Raw genomic sequence first — 25,316 nt, forward strand, 5'->3', positions numbered from 1 at the left:
ATGCTAGAACTTTTTCTAATTCGTCGGGAAGGTTGCTTGACATTTTGGATATTTGCTAGGTACCCAATAGAGCAGTCAGTAGAATGGCTGCAAGATAATTGGTTAGTGCGTGATGCATGTATGCAGCTGCATCCATAAGGGGTTAGTATATGATGTACAATATTATGGATGAATGAGATGCGTGATATGCATGATATGCACATGCATGATTACAGACACCTATTTTTCGGACAGGTAAAAAGTGATAAGGGACTGAAGCGTCCAATAATGATTTCCAAAGAAATATGTCTGGGTGACGAGCTATCGATTTGATTGTTGGAATCTAAGAGAGCAAAATCTGCGCATAGCTGTAAACTTGGAGGATTGAAACGTAGTTAGGCGTAATTAGCCCATAAAAATCCAAAGACATTGTAGTATAAGTCCAGAAATTGGACTAATTATAATGTTTTAGAAGTTTATAGGCCAATTTGCAAGTTTGACGGATTGAAATTGACCATAACCAAATCTATAGGGTCATAGTAGCCTTTTTTGACACTTACAGGAAAAAAAATGCACTTTTAGCACTCTTTTGCTTGGCCATCAAGATGAAATACGAATTTGATTAAAAAGTAGTGTTTCTAGCTAATCCTAATACCTAAAGACCCATCATTTCACACACTTTCAACCCTAGAAGACTCTACTAAACCCAAGGTCATATTTTCCCCTATAAATACTATTGTTAGTTAGTTGAATAAGAGGTCAGACCATAAATACAGTGTTTTCAAACCCGAACCGGACCGGCCGGTTCAACCGGTTAGACCGGGAGCTGGAGGTCAGTCCGGGTCAATTTCTCACTAATACCCGGATTTCCGGTTCAACCAGTTTGAACCGGAAAAAACCGCAAGAACCGGTGACCCGGTGACCCATTGAACCAGAAAAACCTTCAAACCCGTCTGGTTCACTATAATATGTAAATCTAAAAAAAATGACCATTCTCGATGACAGCACTTGGAAGGTTTGGGAGATCTAATTCCATGGGAAAACATAGTACATATTTATTTTGTTAGTTTATGCATCAGCCTCATTTTTTGTTTATGAATAAGATTTATTGAAGAGAACTGATATATGTATAAGGTTTTAATTTTGGTTTGTGTAATTTTTTTAATTTTGATTGCAAGAAAAGAGACGGTAGTGCCATAGTGGCGGCTGGAGTGTGAAGCATTTGAAAAAGAAAATGGTAGTAGTTACTATTTAGGTTAAGATTAGGGTAATAGGTTATCTATTGGGCCAGTCTGGAGCTATGGTTATGTTTGTTCTTATACATAAAGAATTATCCAAGTTTAAAAAGTCACATAATTAGTCTATTTTATTTATATTTTAAATTTATATTTACATACATTATAATTTATATAGATAATTTTAAATTTTTATTCAAACGGTTGAACCGGTTCAACCGATTGAACCTTAAACCGGTGGACGTACCGCTTCTGTCACCGGTCCGGATTTTAAAACATTGCATAAATAAATAAACCCTAGAAGCTAGAATTCGACCTCCCCCCTAAAAGCCATAGATGAATATTCACACACATCACACACAAATCGCACTTCAATCTAGTTCCAAAAACAACTAAGAACACTTTGATTCTCCAAGAACGCAAGCTCTGCAGAGATTCAAAGCTGGATTCCGCATCCACTTCGCTAGCAAACGAGGCAAGGACTCAGACCGGTACCTCTAAGGATTCTAATCTTCTTCCCATTACTTTTGCCATGTTTATTTAGAATTGCTAGATTTCATGTTTTTAGAGTGTATGTTTAGGCTATTTTACTGCAAATTGCTTAAATAATATTTTTGCCATAACTGTTGGTTATAATAATATTGCCATGGTTGCCATAAAAATTGACTAGGAAGCATTTTAATAGCTGAATTAATATATTTTGTATGTTTAAGTTCAGAAATCCAGACACTAGAATTGCTTAGAACGCATGTTTTGGTTAATTACAAGCCTATTTGCTATGATATGTTTAATTCAATAATTGTTGCAATTTGATAGTTGTAATGCTGTACATCACCTCCAAAAACTCCTTACTTGTTATATTTAGAATAAAATTATCTCCAAACACTCCTTACGCTTCAATCTCTTAAAGACGCCCTGAAAGCTAAAGTCTTAAATAGATCAAAGAATGTGAATTGATAAGCCTTTCAATATTGGGATTGAACTAAACTTCCATTTGAATAATTATTTTCATATTAAAACTTGATAGCTAAGTAAAGTGTGTTTAGAAGTCATTTTTGGTGCTTAAAAGTGTTTAAAAAGGTTTATGTGACTTTTTAGGTTTGGATATGATCAATTTTAGTATGTCAAACTTGCAAATTGTCCCATAAACTTCTAAATTATTGCAATTAGTCCATTTTCTAGACTTAGACTACAATTTCTTTGCATTTTTATAGGGTAATTACAACTAATTACGTTTCTATCCCTCAAATTTGTAATTGTGCACTAATCACACCTGCTTGAATTCAAACAACCAAATCGATAGCTTGTTATCCGGACGAATTTCTCTAGAAATCATCATTAGACTCTTATCATTTTTTGCCTTTCTGAAAAATAGGTGTCTACAGTGGACCTCACTTCCATATCGTCATAAACTTCTTTACACGTAGACTAGAAGTACCGTAACTTTTAAATTTTCTGGGTCAAACCCATCTTAAGGCCTCTGCACTTTTATATTTTTGTTTATTTGGTCCTTCTTTAAAGTTTTGTCTTTATCTATTCCATTTATTTTGAATTTCTAAATCCTTTTTGAATGGAAAAGGAGCGTGCACCACATTTGTTGTGAAACGCGCGTGAAACCGAACTTGAAGAGTGATCAGATAAATAAAAATTTAAAAATAGAAAGGTTAGATAAATAAAAATTTGAAAGTATAAGGATCAGATAACAAAAATTTAAAAGTACAAGAACCCGTTGAATAAAAAAACTTGACTTATTAACCCAAATTCACTTAATTATTTTTTCGCATGGTAATGGTAACGACAATGGAACAAACACGTGATGATTCTATTCTGAAAAGATCTTTTAATCCGATTTAACGGCGATTGAACCTCTAACTCTTCACCGGTTTAATGAGCAAAGGATCAATTCACCCCCTCAACTTGGCACGAAATATCAAATGAGTCTTTTCTACCGTTTTGGATCAAACAAACCCGCAACTATGTCAAAGTGCATCAAATCAGCCCCTCCCCACTCTCACCCTAGCAAGTGTGTTACACTCTCTATATAAAAATGAAAAAATAATAAAAAAAAAAGCTTAGTATTTTATTCATATTTTGAATTAAACCTTTATATTATTTTAAATTCAAATATTTTAATAACTTTTTACTTTTTTATAAAACTTCATGGACCTTTTTCTCCCTTTCCCTTTCTTCTTCCTTTCTCCTTCCTCTCTTCATCTTCATTTATCTCCTTCCACCGGTTTCCTCCCATCACCGGCGCTCCCCCACTCGTCGTCTGAGTGACGAGAACAAACCAGTCCTCGTCACTAAGAACGGGTTGTTCTCAGTGAGAGAAAACCTGGTTCTCAGTGACAATTAGTTGTTCTCTCTGTGAGAACAGATCTGTTCTCGCCGAGAACAGCTCGTTCTCAGTGAGAACGATTTGTTCTCTCACTAAGAGCTGTTCTCTCACTGAGAACAAATCTGTTCTCAGTGTGTGAGAGAACATATCTGTTCTCAGTGTGTGAGAGAACAGATTTGTTCTCGCTGAGAACAGCTCGTTCTAGCTGAGAACAGCTCGTTCTCAGTGAGAACGATCTGTTCTCTCACTGAGAACAGGATGGCGGAGGCATTTTCCGGCGGAGGAGACGTTTTCCGGCGAAGGCTTCAGTTGGATTAGGCGTAGGTAATTAGTTAGAATAATTAGGTTTAATTAGTGTTAATTGTGTTTAATTAATATTAATTTTAAAATTTAGCAATTTCACTCTCTTTTTGGGGTGTTTTTGTGTCAGAGAAGCTGATGTGAGCGAAAAACGCAAGTTGCAGGTCTGTTTGATCCAAAAACGATAGAAATGATTTATTTGATATTTCGTGTCAAGTTGAGGGGGTGAATTGATCCTTTGTTTCCGGTTTAATAGACGGGTTGAGTTTGACTACATTATTTAGACTTCTCAACGAGGCATAATTATGTGGGCCCCACTTCCATATCTATCTATACTATATATAAAAGCACGGATGGGGGGGGACAAGCAAATTTACCGAATAATCCTTTCTAATTTATTACTAAATAAAGGTTTTTTGGTCATTCATTAATTATTTATTTAATTTATTACTAAAGATATCTTATAATTAGAGAGTCCTAATTGAAATAGAATTAATTCTTAATCAATGATCTAAACATAACTATTTAGAAATCCCCTATTTGGTTTCTACCGGCTAATTGAAACAATATTCAGAAGAGTAATTGTAGCCTGATTCTTATCTTGATAAAATTGAAGGTAATGCAAGACAGCTGCTACACAAACTCTAAGAGAACGATGAAGATTATTCCACACCTACGTTGTTGCCAATAGCCCAAAGAATCATGCAATGCAGGAAATCTACTTACTAGAAAACTACTGTATTTGATGTAGTAATAAAGGAAATACAAATTTAACATAGATTAGGAAACTATATATAATCGATCAAATATTAAAACTTAACAAAATTAACTTTGAAAATTATTATTTGCTACAAACTATTATTAATACAATTATGAGCAAATTATTATGACATCCTCAGATTTGACATAATTCACAGTTTAGTCCCTCCGTCCTTTTATATATAGTATAGATTGAACTATATAACCCTTTTTTTTATTTTTGTCAACGATTTAATCCTTCCGTCCATTTTGGATGTTAGTCAATGAAGTCAACAAAACTGTATGGTCCCCCACTTTTGTTTTTCTCAACTATTTCATTCCTCATTTTTGTTTTTGTCAACAATTCCGTCCCTCAGTTTTGATAATTAATTTACCCATAAGTCCTTTGACTTCGTTGATAACACCAAAAATTGATGGAGGGACTAAAATGTTGACAGAAGTAAAAGTGGGGTCATATAGTTTAGTTTTTAAATAAGAGGGACTAAAGTGTGAATTATGTTAAATGTGAGGGGTTTTATAGTAATTTGCTCTACAATTATTTTAATTGTTTACTGCATTAGTTATAGCTATAAGTAAGGATAATTTTTTTTGTGTTTGCATAATTAGCTACTTATTTATCCATTTAATATATCTATTTGTTTATAAATTAGAATTCTTTTTACATATAATTATAACTATAAAATTAGTTAATATAAAAAATGATTTACAAAAAAAACACTTAAAAGAATAAGACAGTTGTTAATTTAATTATATTAATTATAAAATCCATTCCTAAGATACACTTACTATCACTAATATAATTAATTGATTAATTATATTAATCATCTTAATCCAACTAATAAAGTTATTTTTTAATCCGAAAAAAATTCTAAATAATTTGACGTTAACTATGTATAAAATATATTGATATAATTAAATTTATTATAAATTATAAATAAATATTATTAACTTAAATTAATATATTAATAACTATTTGACGAGTCATACTACGAGCCACGTGTGTAACACGTATATCAACACTAGTCAATCATAAATTACTTTACACATAGACTAGGAGTACCGTACCTTTTAAATCTTCTTTACACAACTATAGTATAGCATAAGAATTCCAGTGGGTGAAGTGAGGCCAAAAGAGAAGAAAACAAAAAGTAGTGCGTGCAAACCAAAGATCGATGACTCCCACCTCTAAAAATCTTACATTAAATTTTCCATTATCCATGTAGAGGAATGCTGGATTATTCGACATTCTTTCTTATGGTGCTATTAACAATGCAAAAATTGTATTAAAATTTCCCCATATATATGTATTCATATTAGAGTACTATTTATATCCCGTGTAATTCATTCATGCATCTGAATTACGTATTTACTTGTCAATAATGGACACTCAAGATTACACAATTCTCTTTATTATTTGGTTACTCTCAACCCTCCTGGTTCGAGCCATCTTATCAAAAATACGTACAAAATCTCAACTCCCACCGAGCCCTATATCACTTCCAATCATCGGACACCTTCACCTTCTCAGACCAATCCCTCACCAGGCACTTCACAAGCTATCACAGCGGTTCGGTCCCTTATTTCACTTGTCTTTCGGTTCTATTCCTTGTCTTGTCGTCTCTTCTCCCGAAATGGCGAAAGAATTCTTGAAAACTCATGAACTTTCATTCTGTAATCGCCCCTCGACGGTGGCGGTTCGTTGCTTGACTTACGGTGCTTCCGGCTTCAGTTTCGCTCCTTATGGACCATACTGGAGATTCATGAAGCAGATATGCATGACTCAGCTTCTCGGCGGCCAAACACTCGACAGATTTCTTGAACTTAGACGTCAAGAGATTGACATTTTCTTGAAACTCATGTTGAGAAAAAGCTACGAAGTTCAAGAGGTTAATCTTGGCGAAGAGTTGATGACACTTTCGAATAATATAATTTCGAGAATGACGATGAGCAAGAGGTGTTCGACGTCCGAAAATGAGGCCGGAGATGTGAGGAAGTTGATTGAAGAAGTTGGTGTGCTTACGGGGAAGTTTAACTTTCAAGATTATATTTGGTTTTGTAAGAATATAGATGTGCAAGGATTTGGCAAGAGAATTAAGAAAGTTCAAGTGAAATTGGATGCCATGATGGAAAGTATTTTGGAAGAGCATGAGGAGGCAAGGATGATGAAGAAAAATGGTGGATTAATGGATGATAATGATGATGCTAAGAAAGATCTTGTTGATATAATGCTGGATATTATGGAAGATGAGAGCTCAGAAATGACATTATCCAGAGAAAGTGTCAAAGCTTTTATCCTGGTAAACACAATTTTTGCAATACATATTTAAAAGGGTTAATGTCAAAAAAAAATCATGAACTTTACACGTTTTCTCATTTTAATCACGCAGTTTAAATTTTCTTATTTTCATGCACGAACTATCATTTTTTCTCAAATTCATACACGGTGCTTAGGTGTCACGGCTCCATTGGTATAATTCGCTGAGGTGGAGGTCATTTTACACCAATGAATGAGTGCCACCTCAGTGCCATATATGAATTTGAGAAAAAATGGTAGTTCGTGCATGAAAATAAGAAAATTTAAAGTACGTGATTAAAATGAAAAAACGTGTAAAGTTCATGATTTTTTTTTGACAATATATCCTATTTAAAAACATGTAAAGTTTTTGTTGGGTCTTAAAATTTCTTGCTTTCATCAAAATTAGGAGTAGATGATCAGCCAAACTATCCAATTATTATTCTTAAAAAGATTTCCATAATAGTTAGTTACTGAGAATGTCTCTAAAAGAAAAGATTAGAAATCATTTTTTGTCCTTAAACTACTCAAGAAGGTTTTTCTTGCACCATATGTTGCATTTTTTGTCCATAAATTACTCAAGAAGGTTATTAGCCAAACCGGTATTAAATTTTATTCCTTATATCAAAACAGTACTCTTTCTTTTAATTTGTATCTTTTTATAGAGTTTTTATATTTTATTTCAGAACAATTTTTTTATAAATTCAAGCGATTTTTTATGACCTGGAAACCAAAGAAAATTCCACGTCATAAAACCACATTCTTGCTTCGGTTGTAATGTCATAACAAATGGCCTAAATGTGTAAAAAAATTGATCTAAAACAAATATAAAAACTATGATACCAAAAAAATACAAATAAGAAAGGGTACCAATTTTGATACAAAATACACAAATTTGATACTATTATAACCCGTCAAATAGAGAGAAATATAACGGTATTAATACATTGATTTGTAGAGTAATTAATATGAGGGTATCAAACTATAATTTTTTTATATTATGGTGACTAAACTTTAATTTATTTAATTTTAGTTACTAAATTTTAATTTTACTTCAATAGAGATTTTTCCGACCAAAATACATACGTGACAATTGAATCTAGACATGTGTCAATCAAATTTTACTAGTTTTACCTTGATAACTTATTATGTATGGATAATATTTCATTTTTAAAAAAACAATTTGGTCAAATTATGCATATTTGATAAATATTCAAGTTAAAAAATAAATAAACTCCGGCGCATTTATGTATTTGTGCATAACCATTACACAAATTTTTGACAGGAAATGTTTACAACTGGGACAGGCACATCTGCAGGAGTAATACAATGGGCAATGGCAGAGCTAATAAACAATCCAAACATATTCAACAAAGCAAGACAAGAGATCGACTCCATTGTCGGAACGAACAGACTCATCGAAGAATCAGACATTCCGAATCTACCTTATCTCCAAGCAATACTTAAAGAAACCCTAAGACTACACCCATCCGGACCATTATTCACTAGAGAATCAACCCAAGATTGCACCATTAATGGAGGCTACATCATTCCAGCTAAAACCAGACTCCTTGTGAATGTATGGGCGATTGGAAGAGATCCCAACTATTGGGAAAATCCGTTAGAGTTTAATCCGGAAAGATTCATGACAACGACAACGACGGGTTCTTGGATAGATTTTCGAGGGCAACATTACCATTTTTTGCCATTCGGTAGCGGAAGAAGAAGCTGCCCCGGAATTTCTTTAGCATTGCAAGTTGTGGAAACTACAGTAGGGTGTATGGTTCAGTGCTTTGATTGGAAGGTTAATAATAATAGGGTTGACATGAATGAAGCTGCTGGGATTTCTCTCTTGATGGCTAATCCCATGATGTGTGTTCCTGTGGCACGTTTAGAATATCAGAATATCATTTGTTGATCAAGTTGTAAGTTTATAATTCTTGCATTATAATTGTTATAAAATCCCATTACTTTTGGGTTATTATTACTAGGATGCCCACTCATTTTGTACTTTGATGACAAACTTTGATTTATTTAGTTTAGTTACCAAATTTTAGTTTCTTTTTGATCTTATTAATTTCACACCATAAAAATGAATATGTGGTAGTCAAATTTTATTTCTATTTTTATCTGAAAACTTACCATATATTTATAATTTTATCAAAAAACTCCTCGCTGAAATATGATTTTGCATAGGCAACAAATTTTCAGTGAATTAGAAGCAATAAACGATTGTTATATTTGGTCAAAAAAATTGTTGAGATAAAATTAAAATTTATTAGACAAAATAAAATGGATCAATTTTAATTGATCGCCAAAATTTAGTAAAACGATAATTTGGATCCGACAATATCAACTACCCCAAATATGTTTATAAACATGATAATAATACATATATTGGTAAAAGGTAAAATACATTTATTTACCCACAAACTTTGGTCCATTTGCCAATAGACCATAATTTCAAATCTAGCCAATTGGTCTGTTATTTTTTGATTTTTGACAAATATACCCACGATTCATTTAGAGCTGACATGACGCAATATTTTACGTCTACATGATTAAAATATAGCTTAATTGGTGTATACAATATCGCATCACGTCAGTTTCAAATGGGTTGTATGTACATTTGATAAAGACCGAAAGTTTAATAGACCAAATTGTTATAATATACAGATCATGGTATATCTGACAAATATGTTAAAATTGTCGATAGATAAAAATTCAATTTTCCTTTATATAGTTACTGTACATAGACCTGGCAATTTTAGACACTATACGATTAAATGATACGACACGAAGTTAAACAGGTTTGGGTTTGATGTAAACCAGTTTGAGTCATAAACGGGTCAACCCGTTTATGACACGATTAATTTCGTGTCTAAACGGGTTATACACGCCTAACCCGTTTAAACACGGATAACTAGTTTTAATTAAATGTTATTTATTTTTACAATTTAAATATTATTAAATTTTTAATTTATATTTAATTTTTTATATTATATACAGTTATATTATCATGTATTTCAAAATATAGCAATAATTCTTTTAGTACTGTTGTGAGCGGAGTGGGTTCTAGGGCCGCTCGCCCAAGACTTATGGCTGACTTTTCGATTTGGAAATAGTTTGAAAAATGGAGTCGCCACCTAGTTCAACTAGGAAATGCTTTTTAACTGACTAGATACCCTTACTTAGGGGTGAGCAAATTTTGTAACAAACCGACCAAACCGACCGAACCGATGATTTTCAGTCGGTTTGGTTCGGTGCTGATTTTCTAATCGGTCGGTTCGGTTATGAAAAAGTAAAATTTCGGTTATCGGTCAGTCGGTTCGGTTTTTAATTTAAATTTTGTAACATAACCGAACCGACCGAATATTGAAACGCTGCGTTTTTAACAAAATATAGCGTTTCAATTTATTCACCTTTTAGGCTTTTGGAATTAAGCAGCAAACCTCATAACCCTAATTGTTTGAGACTGAAAAATTAATCAGCCGTCATTCTCTTTTCCTTCGCCATCTTCAAATCTCATAACCCCAATTTCTATTCGTTTTCATGAAACTCTAATTGATAATCTTCCTTCCATCAAGCACCAATCATCTAATGGAGACCGGAGACGGAGGGGAAACGATTCAACCAGTAAGTTATCTTTCTTTTAAATAAGAAATGTGAACTAATTCGGTTATACGGATTGATCATTAATTTTTATAAACACAATTTCAATTGATTCTTAGAAATTAGTTATAAGAAAATGAAATGTGGTTAGATGACCAAGGAATTAGGATAAGTAATTGAGTATCACAATGATGCGGGGCTATCCTTAAGTGTATCAAATTTGATGTTTGCATTTGAAATTTATAAAGTTTTGTTAAAAAGTTTGTTGGTTTGGATTTGATAGGAAAAAAAAAATCATTTTTATGCCTCTGTTTCTGTCCGTTGTTTAAAATTTTAATCTTATTAATGCTTGAACAATTGCTCCTATTATAATTCATACAAGTGGACTTGTTTTTTTATCAAATGTAATTTGGATTTCAAACTGATTATTGTTGCAGTAACTCCATCTTATTTGTATAAACAGTAAATTAATATCTTTTATTTTTTTATTTGATTTGCAGACATCAAATGTGAAAGAAACACAACCTCAAAAGGAAAAGGTCACTACTAAAAACAGGCTTTTTAGCGACGGATTTTTCCGTCGCTAAAAAGCCAAATTCCGTCGCTAAATCGTATAGCGACGGAATTGCCGACGGATCCAATCCGTCGGCAATTGTGGCGTCGCTAAACGATTTAGCGACGCCGGATGCTTAGCCGTCGCCATTCGGCGACGGATATATCCGTCGCCAAATGGCAACGGTCTGTCGCTAAAGGCGTCGCGGGCCGACGAGTTTGGCGACGACCGGCGACGCCTTTGGCGACGGATTTGTCCGTCGCCAATTGGCGACGGACATATCCGTCGCCAAATTCCGTCGCCATTTGGCGACGGAACATAGCGACGGATATATCCGTCGCCAATTGGCGACGGACAAATCCGTCGCTGAAGGCCCAAAATTTGTTTTGACAGCTTTAGCGACGGCCTCTAATCCGTCGCTAAAGCAAATAAAATCTGTCGGGAAATATCAAAATCCTGCCACAAATATGCTATTTTTCGGGTTTTTATTTAAAATTAAAAACCTGTTAAAAGACACACAAAATGCAAAAAAAGAGAATAACACAAAATGTAGAAAACATCTGAAAATTATATATATAAATATGTAGCGTATAATACATGAAAAATGTATACCAAAAACGTCCCTACACTGCAATACTACAAGTCTGTGATGTCGTCATCTGTGACACCATCATCAGTAGCCGGTGGAGGCGGTGGTGGAGGCGGTGGTGGAGGGGTGGGTAGCACATCTCCCTGGGCCCGCTGCTGCATCTGCTGCATCGCCGCTGCAACTGCAATCTGGACCTGATCGCGGATCGTATCTGCAAACTGAGCGATGAGATCAGTACGGAATCTCTCATCGGCGGCTGGCGACACGGTCTGAGAGGAGCTGCCGGGTCGTCTACTAGAAGTACCCCGCTGCGAGGCGACGAACTCAGAACCAACTGAGCCTAATCCGTAGACACGCCGCTTCTTCACCCCCTCAACAGCGAGATAAACCTGGTCTGGGTCCACTGGGGTAGATGCAGTACTCCCCTCGGCTGTCTGTGTGGCGGCCAACATCTCCTGCTCAAACCGCTCCTACAAAAACAACGTAAAACAATTAGTTCAATATGAATTCTGATGCTTGTACAACTAAAACTTACACGTTATTTTTAATAAAAATTCGGCAGCATTCCGTTTATAAAATGAACATCACCCATTTTTCAGGGAAATCCTGCAAACTTAAAATTGTGCAACATATCACATATCAACAACCAAACCACTAAATTCTAAGAAACAGCAAAGTTATTTAATCCAAACAAAATATATTACGTGATTCAAACAATTAACCTATTATATTAAAACTATTTAACTAATCAAACTATTTAAAAACTAGTTTCAAACAATGAAGTTAAAAGAAATACTTACAGCTGCAATCCTCGCGCGCTCGTCCACGAATCGCGTCGGGTCAGCCTTCAGAGTGTGCATCCGCTTGTGCACCTCAGCATGTGTCGGCTCACGCCCAAGCTCCCTAGCCTGCCACAAAAATTTAGTAATTTGTAAGTTCAATTAACAAAAAATATAACACAAAATGCAATAGTAATTAAAATAAAGGAAATATACCAAAACAGCCTTATGCTTTAAAGCAGACATCGAGCCTCCGGTGTGTCGAACCGGTCCTGTACCAGCTCCGGCTGGCTCGCTCATCCGATTGGCCCGCGCCTGGGCCGATTTCTTCTTTGCCTCGTCGGAGTCCCAAACTCTCTCCCAGGCCTGCCACACGTCGTCTGTAATAGACACGTCTTTCTCACGAGAAGTCTTGTAGGTGGACAACCTGTCGGAATACCGGTTCGCAGCATGCTTCTCGAAAGTGCTTCGGATGACTCGTTCCTCGAATTCGTCCTCCCAGAAGAATTTTTTCTGCAAAAGTGTTAATTTTAACAAATTAATTAAACTAATAAATATAGATAAAAAATATGAAATTTTTAATTAAATTACCTTAAACTCCTCGAAGTAAAAAGAAACAGCTTCCTCAGGCAAAAACCTCCAAGCGGTGCCTACTGCCCACCACCGACTCTGGAAGATTTCCCGCAACTCTCTGGATACCGTGCTGGAGTCGAGCAACCTGTTCCTGTTTCTCAAAAAACACCATGACTTAGAAAAAAATTATATATAACACATTTATATTTTAGAAATACAAATTTTTTATTTACCTCTGTGCATTGGGGATGACTCGGATTCTGCCAGTGGCATCCAAGACTTCCCCCTCAACAGGCTGGCGCCGAGCTCGAGGTCTACGAGGTGCTGGAGCTGGCTCCACACCCTCCTGCGCCTCAGCCGCCTCTGGAGGAGCTGCCAGGTCGTCCTCCTCCTCAACAACAGCTAGTGTTGGGGGCCGAGTCCAGCCTGTCCCACTAGCACTCCTCCCTCGCATATCTGTAAATAAATCAATATTAAACACATAACATATATACATATACATATAAATCATAAAACACAATTAGTTTTTTAATAAACATATAAGATATAAATACCTAATACAAAATTTACCGTACTAATCGTCATCGTCATCGTCTTCAAGTATATCTTCTTCGTCTGATATTGACGGCACTTGTTCTTCGTCCTCCACCTCTGGAGGAGCAAAAAACACATCTGTTTCAACTTCCCCGACCGGATCAACCAAAATTCTTGAACCCTCATCTGTTATAACGTTTAGAGGTTGTTCTATAACATCCTCTTGAAACGCTGGAGTAATGGAATCGGGCATGTCTATCTCTGATCTGGCCCTCATCTTACATACTGTCCACCAGTTGACCTTATCTTTCTTTTTACTCGGATATGTGCAGTAATGTACTTGACCGGATTGTCCGGCCAAAATAAATGGTTCGTATTTTCCGTACTTCCGTTTATGATTGACGTCCACAATATTATATCGAGGATGCACTGACATACCTCTATTAGTCGGATCGAACCAATTACACTTGAACAACACAGTCCTCTTAATTGGCAGAGCCGGGTACTCCAACTCAAGAACATCTGTTAATATGCCATAAAAATCACTTTCCGTTGGAGCGTAGAGTGATCCTTTGACGCAAACTCCACTATTCATGGTTAATTGATTCTCCCCATAAGCCTTTGTTTGAAATTTAAACCCGTTTACAAAATACCCTTGAAAATGGTTTGCTTGCCTAAGCGGTCCCTTAGCCAGACTCGAAATATACGGATTACTTATATAGTTAGTTTGCGCCTGTACCACATAAATGTATACTTGTCAAATCTTTTACATAAGAAGTACGAGATAATTTGAAAAATCATTTTGGACACTTACCGGCCATGACGAGTATTGTTGCCCAAATGCACCAAATGGTTGAAACCCATCCGTACACAACCCCAATCTGATATTTCTAACTTCTGCTGCAAAATCTTGATGTAACTCCGAAAAGTGTTTCCAAGCTGGCGAGTCAGACGGATGATTCATCACACCATTCTCCATCTCGTGCTCGGCGTGCCACCTCATATGTTTAGATGTTGCCCTAGAAGCGTACAACCTCTGCAGCCTCGGAGTTAAAGGAAAGTAATGCATTTTTTTATAAGGCACATTCGTCTTTCTTCTTTTTGAATTACCCGCACTAGCTGGTTTCCACCTATCATGCCCGCATACTTTACACAAAGTCAAACCCGCATCGTCACCCCAGTATATCATACATATATTTTTACAGCAGTCAATCACCTCAACTGGAAGCCCAAGCCCTCTGACTAGCTTTTTAATGCTGTACGAATTTTTCGCTAACTTGTTGTCTTTAGGCAACAGTTGATGTACAAACTCGCTCATTTCATTCATCAGACCGTCAGACGCTTGAAATCGGCACTTGAATTCTAAAAATTTTACGGCTGCAGACAAAGCGGAGTGTCTGTCATTCCCAGGCCATATGGGTTCTTCGGCCGCACGCATCATATCATAAAACTTCTGAGCTTCTGCATTCGGAGGCTCTTCTGTCCATACTTCGGGACCACCCGCATCAGTAACCATTCTCTGGAATGAACTGCAACCCTCGTCTTCATTTCTATGCTCCCACATGTTGTCCGCCTGCAGAACATTAACAGGCACCTCGACCCTCCTATTTTCCTCACCATGGTGAGTCCAGACGTGGTAATTACTCACAAACCCGTCTGTGTAGAGATGAAACTCCACTTCATCAACAGTTCGAAAAGCAGTGTTCCGGCATTTGGGTTTAGGGCAAGGGCATTTTATCTGAGCCCCGCTCATACACTCGGGGTGTTGCACAGCAAAGTTCAAAAACTCCCTAACGTTACTGATGTACCCTTCAGTCAACAATCCTCTGACCAGTCTCCCACTATACATCCAACTGCGATCTGAATTCATTTCTGTAGCACGTACATTTAGGTGGGTTTATTACTCGGTTACAGCAAAGTCAATGCAATTGACCGCTTAAAAAGGTAAGGCCCTATCCCATTCGCAAAACTGGGTCTACTTAATACGATCACGATATATGCGTAAATACGGAGAAAAATATTTGGCAGCCTTCCGGCGCAGTTCTCCAAGTGCATTATCAAATATATGCTGAATAACGCTAAATACATATTCCGTTAGGAACTAGCGTTACGCAGCATATATTAGATAGCCACTCGGAGAACATACGACGGAAAAACTACCAAATATTTTTCTACCGCATCTATACATATATTTTTTTCCGTGATCGAATTACGTAGATACCAGTTTTAACGAACTGTACACACGTACAATCCCGTGTCGTTCAATCTCTTGAGGACACAGGACGGGTTTTCTACGGCTAGGTGAGATTTTATTCGGTGTGAATAAAATATTGTTTAGTTTATTTAATCTAGTATAATAAAAGGAATTGAAAAATAATAAACAACAATACTTACTTGTTGTAGAGCGGAGCCGCAACAAGAATGGAAAAAAAGTCGGAAGCAGTCGAACGAACGAACAACAGCAATCAAACAAACAGTTGACGGAACACAAACCTACAAACGGGACAACAATTGTCGCTAATTACTAATACATTTTTAACAAAAATTCGGCAGCATTTCCCTTAAAAAGAGCATCACCCATTTTTCAGGGAAAGCCTGCAAGTAAAAAATACATTTTAAATAACCAACACACCAAATCATGCCAATTAACTCAACAAATTCATGCCAATTATTTTAAAATTGAACAATTCTAATCTATAAGTAAACATTTTTAACCTAATTTACAATTTAATTCACATAAAAATTAATTTCAAATTAAAAACTTATATAATTAAAAATAAATAATAAGTTAACCGAAGTTAGAAATAATCTAAAATGCCTTAAAAATAATATAAATTACAATTACATAGCCTAATTTTAATAATATAACATAATAAATAATAAATTAACCTAATTACACTAAATAATATCCTAATCTAATTAATCAAGCCTAATTTAATAAATGATCAAACTATATTTGATTAATTAAATATAAATAACAAATTAAAATTATTTTAATTAATTAACCCTAATTTAAAAAATAAACCTAACCTAATTAAATTAATTAAGCCTACTATAACAAATTAAACCTAATTTAATCAACCCTAATTAAACAATTTAAACATAAATTATAAAAATAAAACCTAATTTAATACATAAAACCTAACTGAATTAAACCTAATAAAACCTAATTGGTTAGGTTACCTTCAAGAAGGCCGGCTACGGAATATGGCGGCACGGCAGAGGAGAGCGGCGGAGGATGGCTGAACGGAAGAGATGAACACCAGCGGAGGACGGCGGCACGGAAATGGCCGGGAAATGGCAGACGAGAGCGGAGGAGGCCTGGAAATGGCAGACGAGACCGGAGGAGGCTGGAAATAGGAGGTGGAAGAAAAAACGGCACGGCAGAAACAAGAGCGTTTTGCGATTTTGGGGAAAAATAGAAACAGAGGAATGAAGATGAAGGGGCTGTGCTCGGGAAATACAATTTTGATTTTAGCGACGGATAATAAAGCCGTCGCCAAAACCACAAATCCGTCGCCAACCAATTAATGAAATTGTGCGTTTCATTAATTGGGCAAGCTAGCGACGGACTTTATAATCCGTCGCTAATTAGCGACGGATTATAAATGTCCGTCGCTAACTTTAGCGACGGAATTAACTTCCGTCGCTAAAGTGACAAAGTTCGGTCGCCACATTTGGCGGGAGTAAGCCCGCCAAATTTGTTTTCATTTTGGCGACGGAAATAAGTTCCGTCGCCAAAATCCGTCGGGAATTAACATTTAGCGACGGATTTTGGATCCGTCGCCAAAATCCGTCGCTAAACCACAACTTTTTAGTAGTGGGTGATCTCTAAAAAGAGAGCTACTACTACGAGGCCACGATCAATAGTGTGGGATCATTTTAACATGATTACAGTTGACGGAGAGACAAAATGCAAGTGCAAACATTGTGGCAGAGAATATTACTGTGATGCAAAGAAAAATGGTACGTCGTCGCTACAATACCATATAACTGTTTGCATGAAACTTCCTGCTAGGTTAGAAGCACGACAGAAATTATTGAATTTGCAGTCTTTGAAGAATGAAGTTGATAATAATCTAGGGAGTTTAACTACTTGGAAATTTGATCAAAATGCTATAAGAAAAGCTTTAGCTCATATGATTGTGGTGGATGAACTTCCTTTTAAGTTTGTGAAAAGGGAAGGGTTTAAACATTTACTTTCTATAGCTTGTCCTAGATTTAAGATACCCTCTAGATTTACCATTTCACGTGATTGTTATGATCTTTATTTTGAAGAGAAAAAAAAGATTCAAACAATGTTAAAAACCAATGGACAAAGGGTTTGTTTGACTACGGACACATGGACTTCTATACAAAGAATTAATTATATGTGTCTTACCATTCATTTCATTGATAATGAATGGTGTTTGAACAAGAAAATTGTAAACTTTTGTCCGGTTTCTAGTCACAAAGGTGCGGATATTGGGTTTGAAATTGAAAATTGTTTGAAGGAGTGGGGAATTCAGCATGTTTTCACCATTACTATGGATAATGCAAGCTCAATTGGCTCGTGATGTCCTAGCAATTCCAATTTCAACGGTTGCTTCTGAATCTGCTTTTAGCACCGGTGGAAGAGTGCTCGATACGTTTAGGAGTTCTTTGACTCCTAAAATTGCCGAATGTCTAATTTGTTGTCAAGATTGGCTTCGCAATTGTAAAACAATAGACATCGAAGAAGATCTACAAGAACTCGAGACTCTTGAAAAAGGTATTTAAATTTTCTGTTATTTTTTAAATATTTAGTTTCCATTTGATAATTTATTTTATTATAAGCCTGTAACTATTCATTTTTTTATAGGATTGGAGAATCTTTCTTTGGAACTAAATCCATGATGACTTTAAACAAGGTTAAAACAAGAATTACTTCAACTTTTTTAGCTTTACAATTATTTAAGTTTTTGTTAATTTATTTACTGTTTCTTGGTTTGAATGTTGTTGTTTTTGGATGTTATTGCTTCTGTTCTACAGGTTGCTGTTTTGTACACTGTTGTTAGTGTTACTGCTGTTTCATGAGGGATTTGTTGCCGGAGGGAACTGTTGTAGGATGTAGCTGCTACTGTTGAAAGGAGATTGTTGCTGCTCCTCCTCAAGGCTGCTGCTGCTTATTTACTTATTATAAATTGTTTTAAAATTCATTCGAGAATGATACATTAGTTAATTTTGGTGGTTCAAGACCTTTGGTTATGTGTTTTGAATGGTTGTTTAAAACTATTGATTAAATATTGGATGATTGGTTTGTAAGAATTTTAAATGCTTGTTATATAAAACAGGTTGGAATTTTAGAAGTATCTCCTACTCATTTTTCATTGAAAAAAATGTGCAGTTGGAGGAAATATAGAATTAATGTATGTTCTATTTAAATAGGTGCACTATGTCATCTAATAATAAGAAAATCATACATTAATAGAACATACAGGTCTGATTTCTTTTTTAATATATGACATACAGGTCTGATTTTCTTATTAATAGATGACATACAGGTCAGATTAAAAACAATTGAATATCTTGCTTTAACATAACAGATCTGATTTCTTTTTTATTTAATTTTGTTGTTTGTAATCTGTTATAATTTTAGAAAATAAGTGATTGCAATTAGGTGTAAAAAATGAGATTAATTAATCTCTGAAATTGATTTAATTAAAAAAAATCCATAAAGCCCATAAAAAGCCTATTTAACCGAACCGACCGAACCGACCGATGAAAGTTTTGGTCAAAAAAAATTCGGTTAATGCTTCTCGTTCGGTCGGTTCGGTTATAAACACTACAACTTTCGGTTTGGTCGGTTTGGAGATTTTCGATTCGGTTTTAACCGAACCGACCGAATGCTCACCCCTACCCTTACTCACCTCCGGTAAGACTATCGTGCATCGGACCAAAGACTAGGGTTTGTGGACCTCCCCGAGACTCTTGTGCTTGGCTTATCTGTTACCAGATTTATTTACTGGACATATTCATTTTATATCTCATCTCAACAGTATATGCAGTTCACAAGATATGAAAACTGTAAATAAACAAGTATGAAAGCAATAAATATGTTTGACGCGCATATGACTTGATCTGGACTGACATTTAAGGCAAGTAGCGGGTACTCCTAAACATACATCTAACCTTAGAGGTTTTTAGCAAATATCGTAAGTTTGGCTGGTCTGGATTGATTACATGCACAAAGCCTAAAACCGGATGTATAAGTGTGGTTGATTGATTTTATTAGGTGATCTTGAAAAGTTTATACAACTATTTACTACATTTTCGTATTAGTCCTACGACGTCTAAGTGATGGGCTGAAATTGCATTAATGAGCCAATTTTAGATGACTAGTCCTTTAACCGGTTATTTTGATTTGGAATTCTTTTGGAAAGCGGTAAATAATGCTAGCATGCTCAGGAGCAGTTGGATATACATATAAGGTTAGAGATAGTTTTCAACCTCGTTGACTTTTGAGTGCCTAACACTCGCGCGGGCTTTGACCATCAGTCTGGTCAGAATGGGCTCTCGGGCAGATCACGGGAGTTGTGCGTCTCGTTGATTCGGTTCAACCGGCTTAATGCAGAGTCGATTCCGAGTTTGGGTTAGCCCGAAATCGACTTTCGAAGTTGTTGGTTTGCTGGGCCTCGAGCTCGTGGGCCCGGTTTATACATTATGTTACATAATTGGACTTCAGAGTCAGTTTTATATCGTTTCTGGCCCATTACAATAGAAAATATATTCTATACTAAATTATCTATGTTTGGGTTCAAAATGGGCCTGATTTGGAGTCTGGATGAACCCAGAAACACGTTTTGAAGTTCAGATCGAAATCTGGAGGATCTGCGAGCGAATCTGGGGAGTTGACGAAGGAGGAGCACAGGGCCAGCTTAAGGTGCCGGCGCCGGCAGGATGATGTGGCGGTGCCGCCACTTTTTCCGGCGGCGGCGGTTCGATTTGCAGCAGTTTTCCGGGATTTTGTTTTGCTTCGTTCCCACTCGTTGCAAGTCCGTTTCTCATGCAAAAGTAGTCAAAACCGCATAAAATAGAATAAAGAATCTAAATATGACATAATCAGAGTGTTTAAAGTTCATCTAAATAAAATTATTTTTCTGGGCAGCAACCCGAAAATAGGTTTTTTTGTGGCAAAAAACACTTAAAAACACCTACAAACATGCATTCTAAGGTATCTAATCGATTATTTTCTGTGTTTGAACATTAAAAACAGCTAATTATAGTGATTAACATGTTTTTCATCGAATTTATGGCAATTTATTAAAGCATCAAATTTAACTAATATGACAATTTTAATGGCAAAAACAATAAAAAGACTAAACATGCATCCTAAATCATACAAGTTCAGCCATTATATATATATATATATATATATATATATATATATGTATATATATATATATATATGTATATATATATATATATATATGTATATATATATATATATGTATATGGCAAATCAAAGGAACATAATAAGAGGGTTCTCATATTTACCGATATGAGTCTTTGGCTTGTTTGTTGGCGAAGTGAATGCGGAATCCAGCTACGAATCTATGCAGGGCTTGCGTTCTAAGAGAATCAAAGTGTTCTTAGTGTTTCAGGACTGGATATGTGTGTGTGTGTTGTGATTTTCGGCTATGGCAAGTCTAATGGTGGCGGCCGAATTTTGCTTATTGATTTATAGGATTTTTGTGCCAACTTTGGGTAAGCTAATTAGGGTATATTTATAATAGTAAGGGATGACCTAGAGTTATCTAGAGGTTCAGTTAGTTTTAAATTACTATTTACCTAGTTAGAGTTTGATTAGAATTTGAAGAAGTGTTAATGTAATACCCCGTATTATTTGATAGTATTTATTTTCGCGCGTGTCTAATTTTTATTAAGTAGGACCTCGAAAATAGTTATTAAATTCACGAGATGAATTTATAAGTGTGAAAATGTGATTTTGTGTGTGTTTTGCCTTAAGTTTAACTTTTGGCAATTTTATGTGTTAAATGTGAATTTTGCGATTTTACGCTAAAAATCGTCAAAATAATTATTTTAATTATTTTAAAGGCCCAAAAATATTTTAATTCAGCCCATATGTTATGATTTAATGTTTTTGAATATTTGAGAAACTTGAGTTTATTTTGCCCCCAGAGTTCAATTTATTTACAAGAATGCCATAATGGCAAACTTGTAAATAAATGAAACATGAAACTAATATCTAGATATTTCTCTAGACAAACTTGATGCCCAAGTTTCTTAATCTTCTTCTTCATTTCTCTAGCATAATTCATTCTCCATTGTTGTGTGGGTGCCTAAGCTCTCAAATAAAAAAATAAAACACAAGTCCTAGATTTTTAACTTTACTCACAAAAGTTTCTTAACGAAAAACGTTGAGCATTTTCCGTAGATCGTTAATCTATCTTTGCATGTTGGATCAAGGTGAATTTCAAAGCTCAAATCTAAACTTTTATTTGCTGATGTTGAATGAACCATAGATACATGCTTAGGATGATTAAAACTTGTTGTTTAATGGTTGATTAGTTGGTTTTAATTGCTAGTTTGTTGGGTTTCGGTTTTTAAATAATTTTTCCGTGAAATTAAATTAATTATTTTAATTTTCTGAGCTGATCTAAATAGTGAGGTTAAAATATGCTTTAAAGTGTGATTTTTGTGGATTAAAAATGTTAAACATTTCGGGTATTAATTTAATAGTTTGAAGTTTGATTTTTAATAGTTTTAAAGGCTTAAAATCACTTAAAAAGGGTAAATACATGGATTTTAAATTTCTGGAAATAAGTTTGTTCATGGTTGATCTAAATGTTGGGTTGATGATGAATAAATGTTTAATGGTGAATTTTTAATGGTTTGTTAATCGGGTTTAATTTTTATAATAGTTTAATCGGTAAAAAATGTTTAAAAAGGGTATTTTTTTCATTTTAATTTCTGGACAGAAATTATTCATGAAAAATGTATGAAATATATATGTTGATTATTTATGGAATTTAATTGATTTAGTTGAGGTGTTTTGACGGATTAATAATCGGTTTTAATTATTAATTGTTTATACGGTTTTAAATTGTTAAAATTGTTAAAATTATGAAAAATAATTTATTTTAATTTTGGGGCTGCTGTTTTAATATGATAATTAAAATAAATTTGTATTGGTAGATTTTTGGGTGATTAAAATTGTGTAAAAATGATTTTTGAACGTTTTAACGGTTTTTAAAACTCATCGGAGCTTGACCGGAATCCGGTGACCGGAATTTGGTGACCGGAGTGATCAAAACATAAATGGGATTCTGAGTTTGAGAGTTGGTGATTTGTTGAATTTGGTTGGGTTTGGACTTGATTGTCAAAATTTAAAGTTTAGGGGTTGAAGTGTAACTTTTGTAAAAATAAAGGACCAATCAGTATTTTAACCAAAATTCCAGATTATAGATGTATATAATCTGATACAAAATGAGTTTAATGCTTTTAAATGATTTTGATAATTTTTGGAAAGATTTGAATGTTTCTGCCGAAAACTAGAGTTTTGGGGTTAAATTGTATTTTTCCAAAGTTGAAGGGCTACATGGTATGTTAGCCAAAGTTTTCAGATTATATTTGTTAATAATCTGAGGTAAAATGATTTTGGGTATTTTAAGTAATTTTGTCGATTTTAAAATCGATTGATTTACAAAAGGACCTAAATGGTCAATTTTGAAAAGTTTGAGGGTATTTTGGTATTTTTACCGAAAGTGGAATTTAGAACAATATGGGGCTGTTTTAATATATTTAAATAAATAATCTTGAAGTGGAAAGTATTATTCTATATAAAGAAATATATTTTATATGACAAAGTATATTTATGAAAAATGAAGTATTTAAATGAATATTTTTGAAAAATGGTTTTACGTGTAAAAAGAGATAGGTAAAGAAAAATTACATGAATAAAATAAGTTATGAACTTATTAAATAACAAATTATTTGGAGGTTAGAATTAATTAATTAAATTAAATTAAGATGGTATAGAGTTAATTCCATAGTAGGATTTTATTAATTAAGAGAATTAATATTTTGATCCTAACTAGATTCGACAAGTTGTCGAGCTATCGGGTCGGAGGACCAAGGGAATTAACGGAGTTGTTTAAAGGAGCATTGACGGAGTAATACCGTAGTTAAACGGTTTCTGTGAGTACATGTTTTTACATTTCGGTATTCGTAAAGTCTCCTATTTTAATACACTATGTGATATATGTGTTGCGGTGTTATATGTTTACATGCCTTGTATGGATGTATGTTTTATGTATATACTATATGTATATATTATTTTGATATAGAAAGGTACACACATAGTTTTTAAAATTATTATGCAATTGACTATGTGTGTGTGTGTTACATCGGTTGGCTGTGCTATCGATGTCAGGATTATGTGTGTGTGTGTTACATCGGTTGGCTGTGCTATCGATGTCAGTTTATGTGTGTGTGTGTTACATCGGTTGGCTTCGCTATCGATGTCAGTTTATGTGTGTGTTACATCGGTTGGCTTCGCTATCGATGTCAGGAATGTGTGTGTGTTACATCGGTTGGCTTCGCTATCGATGTCAGGTGAATATGGTTGATCGGTTGGCTGTGCTATCGGTCCCATAATATTTTGTGTGTGTGTTACATCGGTTGGCTTCGCTACCGATGTCTGTTTATGTGTGTGTGTTACATCGGTTGGCTTCGCTATCGATGTCAGGAATGTGTGTGTGTTACATCGGTTGGCTTCGCTATCGATGTCAGGTGAATATGGTTGATCGGTTGGCTGTGCTATCGGTCCCATAATATTTTGTGTGTGTGTGTTACATCGGTTGGCTTCGCTATCGATGTCAGTTTATGTGTGTGTGTGTGTTACATCGGTTGGCTTCGCTATCGATGTCAGTTTATGTGTGTGTGTTACATCGGTTGGCTTCGCTATCGATGTCAGGAATGTGTGTGTGTTACATCGGTTGGCTTCGCTATCGATGTCAGGAATGTGTGTGTGTTACATCGGTTGGCTTCGCTATCGATGTCAGGTGAATATGGTTGATCGGTTGGCTGTGCTATCGGTCCCATAATATTGTGTGTGTGGGTGTGTATTAGATCGGTTGGCTGTGCTATCGGTCTCAGGTGAATAAGGTTGATCGGTTGGCTGTGCTATCGGTCCCTTAAGATTTATGTATGTTGTGGATATGGTTGATCGGTTGGCTGTGCTATCGGTCCCATAAGATTATGCATGTATGATGTGTTGATAAGTTTCGCCATCAATGTAGATGGACGAATTTAAGAAATGTGGTTTAATTTAAAGGTCAACGTATATGGTTGACATTCTTTGATATTGAAGTCTTGATTGAAATATGTTATGTGTGAGCTCAGGCTTCAATTGTTTTAAAGACGTTTTCAAAGGATTTCGAAAATACATAAAGTTATTTTAAATATAAAACGGTTTTTAACTTTATGTAATATTTATTTGTAACGGCATGAACTCACCAGTATATCTGACCCACGTTGTGGAATTATTTTTCAGGATCGTTACCTGTCTTTTTGGATGAGACTTCACTTTGTTTGCTTCTCGAAGTCCCCTTGTTTGAATTGTGGTATTTTGTTCAGTAGCGCTACAATAGTAGTTATCCGCAGTAGATTAGTATAGTCTCATTGTATTCAAAGGTTTTAAAGCGCATTTAAAACTCTGATGTTTTGTCCCATCAGTTATTTAATAAATGTTTCATACATTTCTATTTTCAAAGCAAAAAATTTATATTG

The 25,316-nt window shown here is 35.0% G+C and overlaps 2 protein-coding genes and 2 long non-coding RNA genes across 6 annotated transcripts; 3 read left to right on the plus strand and 1 right to left on the minus strand.

The window, feature by feature from the left end:
* Positions 1 to 5,981: 5,981 nt before the first annotated feature.
* On the plus strand, positions 5,982 to 8,822 carry LOC126659777 (cytochrome P450 93A3-like). Its single transcript, XM_050353112.2, has 2 exons — positions 5,982 to 6,908; positions 8,190 to 8,822. Exons 1-2 carry the CDS (start codon positions 5,991 to 5,993, stop codon positions 8,820 to 8,822), a joined length of 1,551 nt encoding a protein of 516 aa, XP_050209069.1. The 5' UTR covers positions 5,982 to 5,990.
* Positions 8,823 to 11,619: 2,797 nt separating this feature from the next.
* On the minus strand, positions 11,620 to 15,950 carry LOC126659623 (uncharacterized). Of its 3 annotated transcripts, none has more exons than XM_050352935.1 (7): positions 15,939 to 15,950; positions 13,586 to 14,277; positions 13,244 to 13,466; positions 13,029 to 13,161; positions 12,654 to 12,950; positions 12,459 to 12,566; positions 11,620 to 12,128 (listed from the first exon to the last, which is right to left on the minus strand). In XM_050352935.1, the coding sequence occupies exons 2-7, from the start codon at positions 13,728 to 13,730 to the stop codon at positions 11,706 to 11,708; spliced, it is 1,329 nt and encodes a 442-aa protein (XP_050208892.1). In that variant the 5' UTR covers positions 13,731 to 14,277; positions 15,939 to 15,950; the 3' UTR covers positions 11,620 to 11,705. The 3 variants fall into 3 exon arrangements, with proteins under 3 accessions (XP_050208892.1, XP_050208891.1, XP_050208894.1); XM_050352934.1 differs by having other exon boundaries at positions 13,565 to 14,277; XM_050352937.2 differs by lacking the exon at positions 15,939 to 15,950 and having other exon boundaries at positions 13,581 to 13,674.
* Positions 15,951 to 18,090: 2,140 nt separating this feature from the next.
* Positions 18,091 to 18,874, plus strand: LOC126659624 (uncharacterized). The gene is made up of 3 exons (XR_007635033.1): positions 18,091 to 18,294; positions 18,385 to 18,433; positions 18,555 to 18,874. It is a non-coding gene; the product is annotated as an uncharacterized LOC126659624 (long non-coding RNA).
* A 2,973-nt stretch (positions 18,875 to 21,847) lies between these two features.
* On the plus strand, positions 21,848 to 25,247 carry LOC126661459 (uncharacterized). Its single transcript, XR_008789715.1, has 3 exons — positions 21,848 to 21,992; positions 23,624 to 23,723; positions 25,081 to 25,247. It is a non-coding gene; the product is annotated as an uncharacterized LOC126661459 (long non-coding RNA).
* Positions 25,248 to 25,316: the final 69 nt, after the last annotated feature.

This window comes from Mercurialis annua, linkage group LG8, assembly GCF_937616625.2.
Source record: "Mercurialis annua linkage group LG8, ddMerAnnu1.2, whole genome shotgun sequence".
NCBI classification, from domain to species: Eukaryota; Viridiplantae; Streptophyta; class Magnoliopsida; order Malpighiales; family Euphorbiaceae; genus Mercurialis; species Mercurialis annua.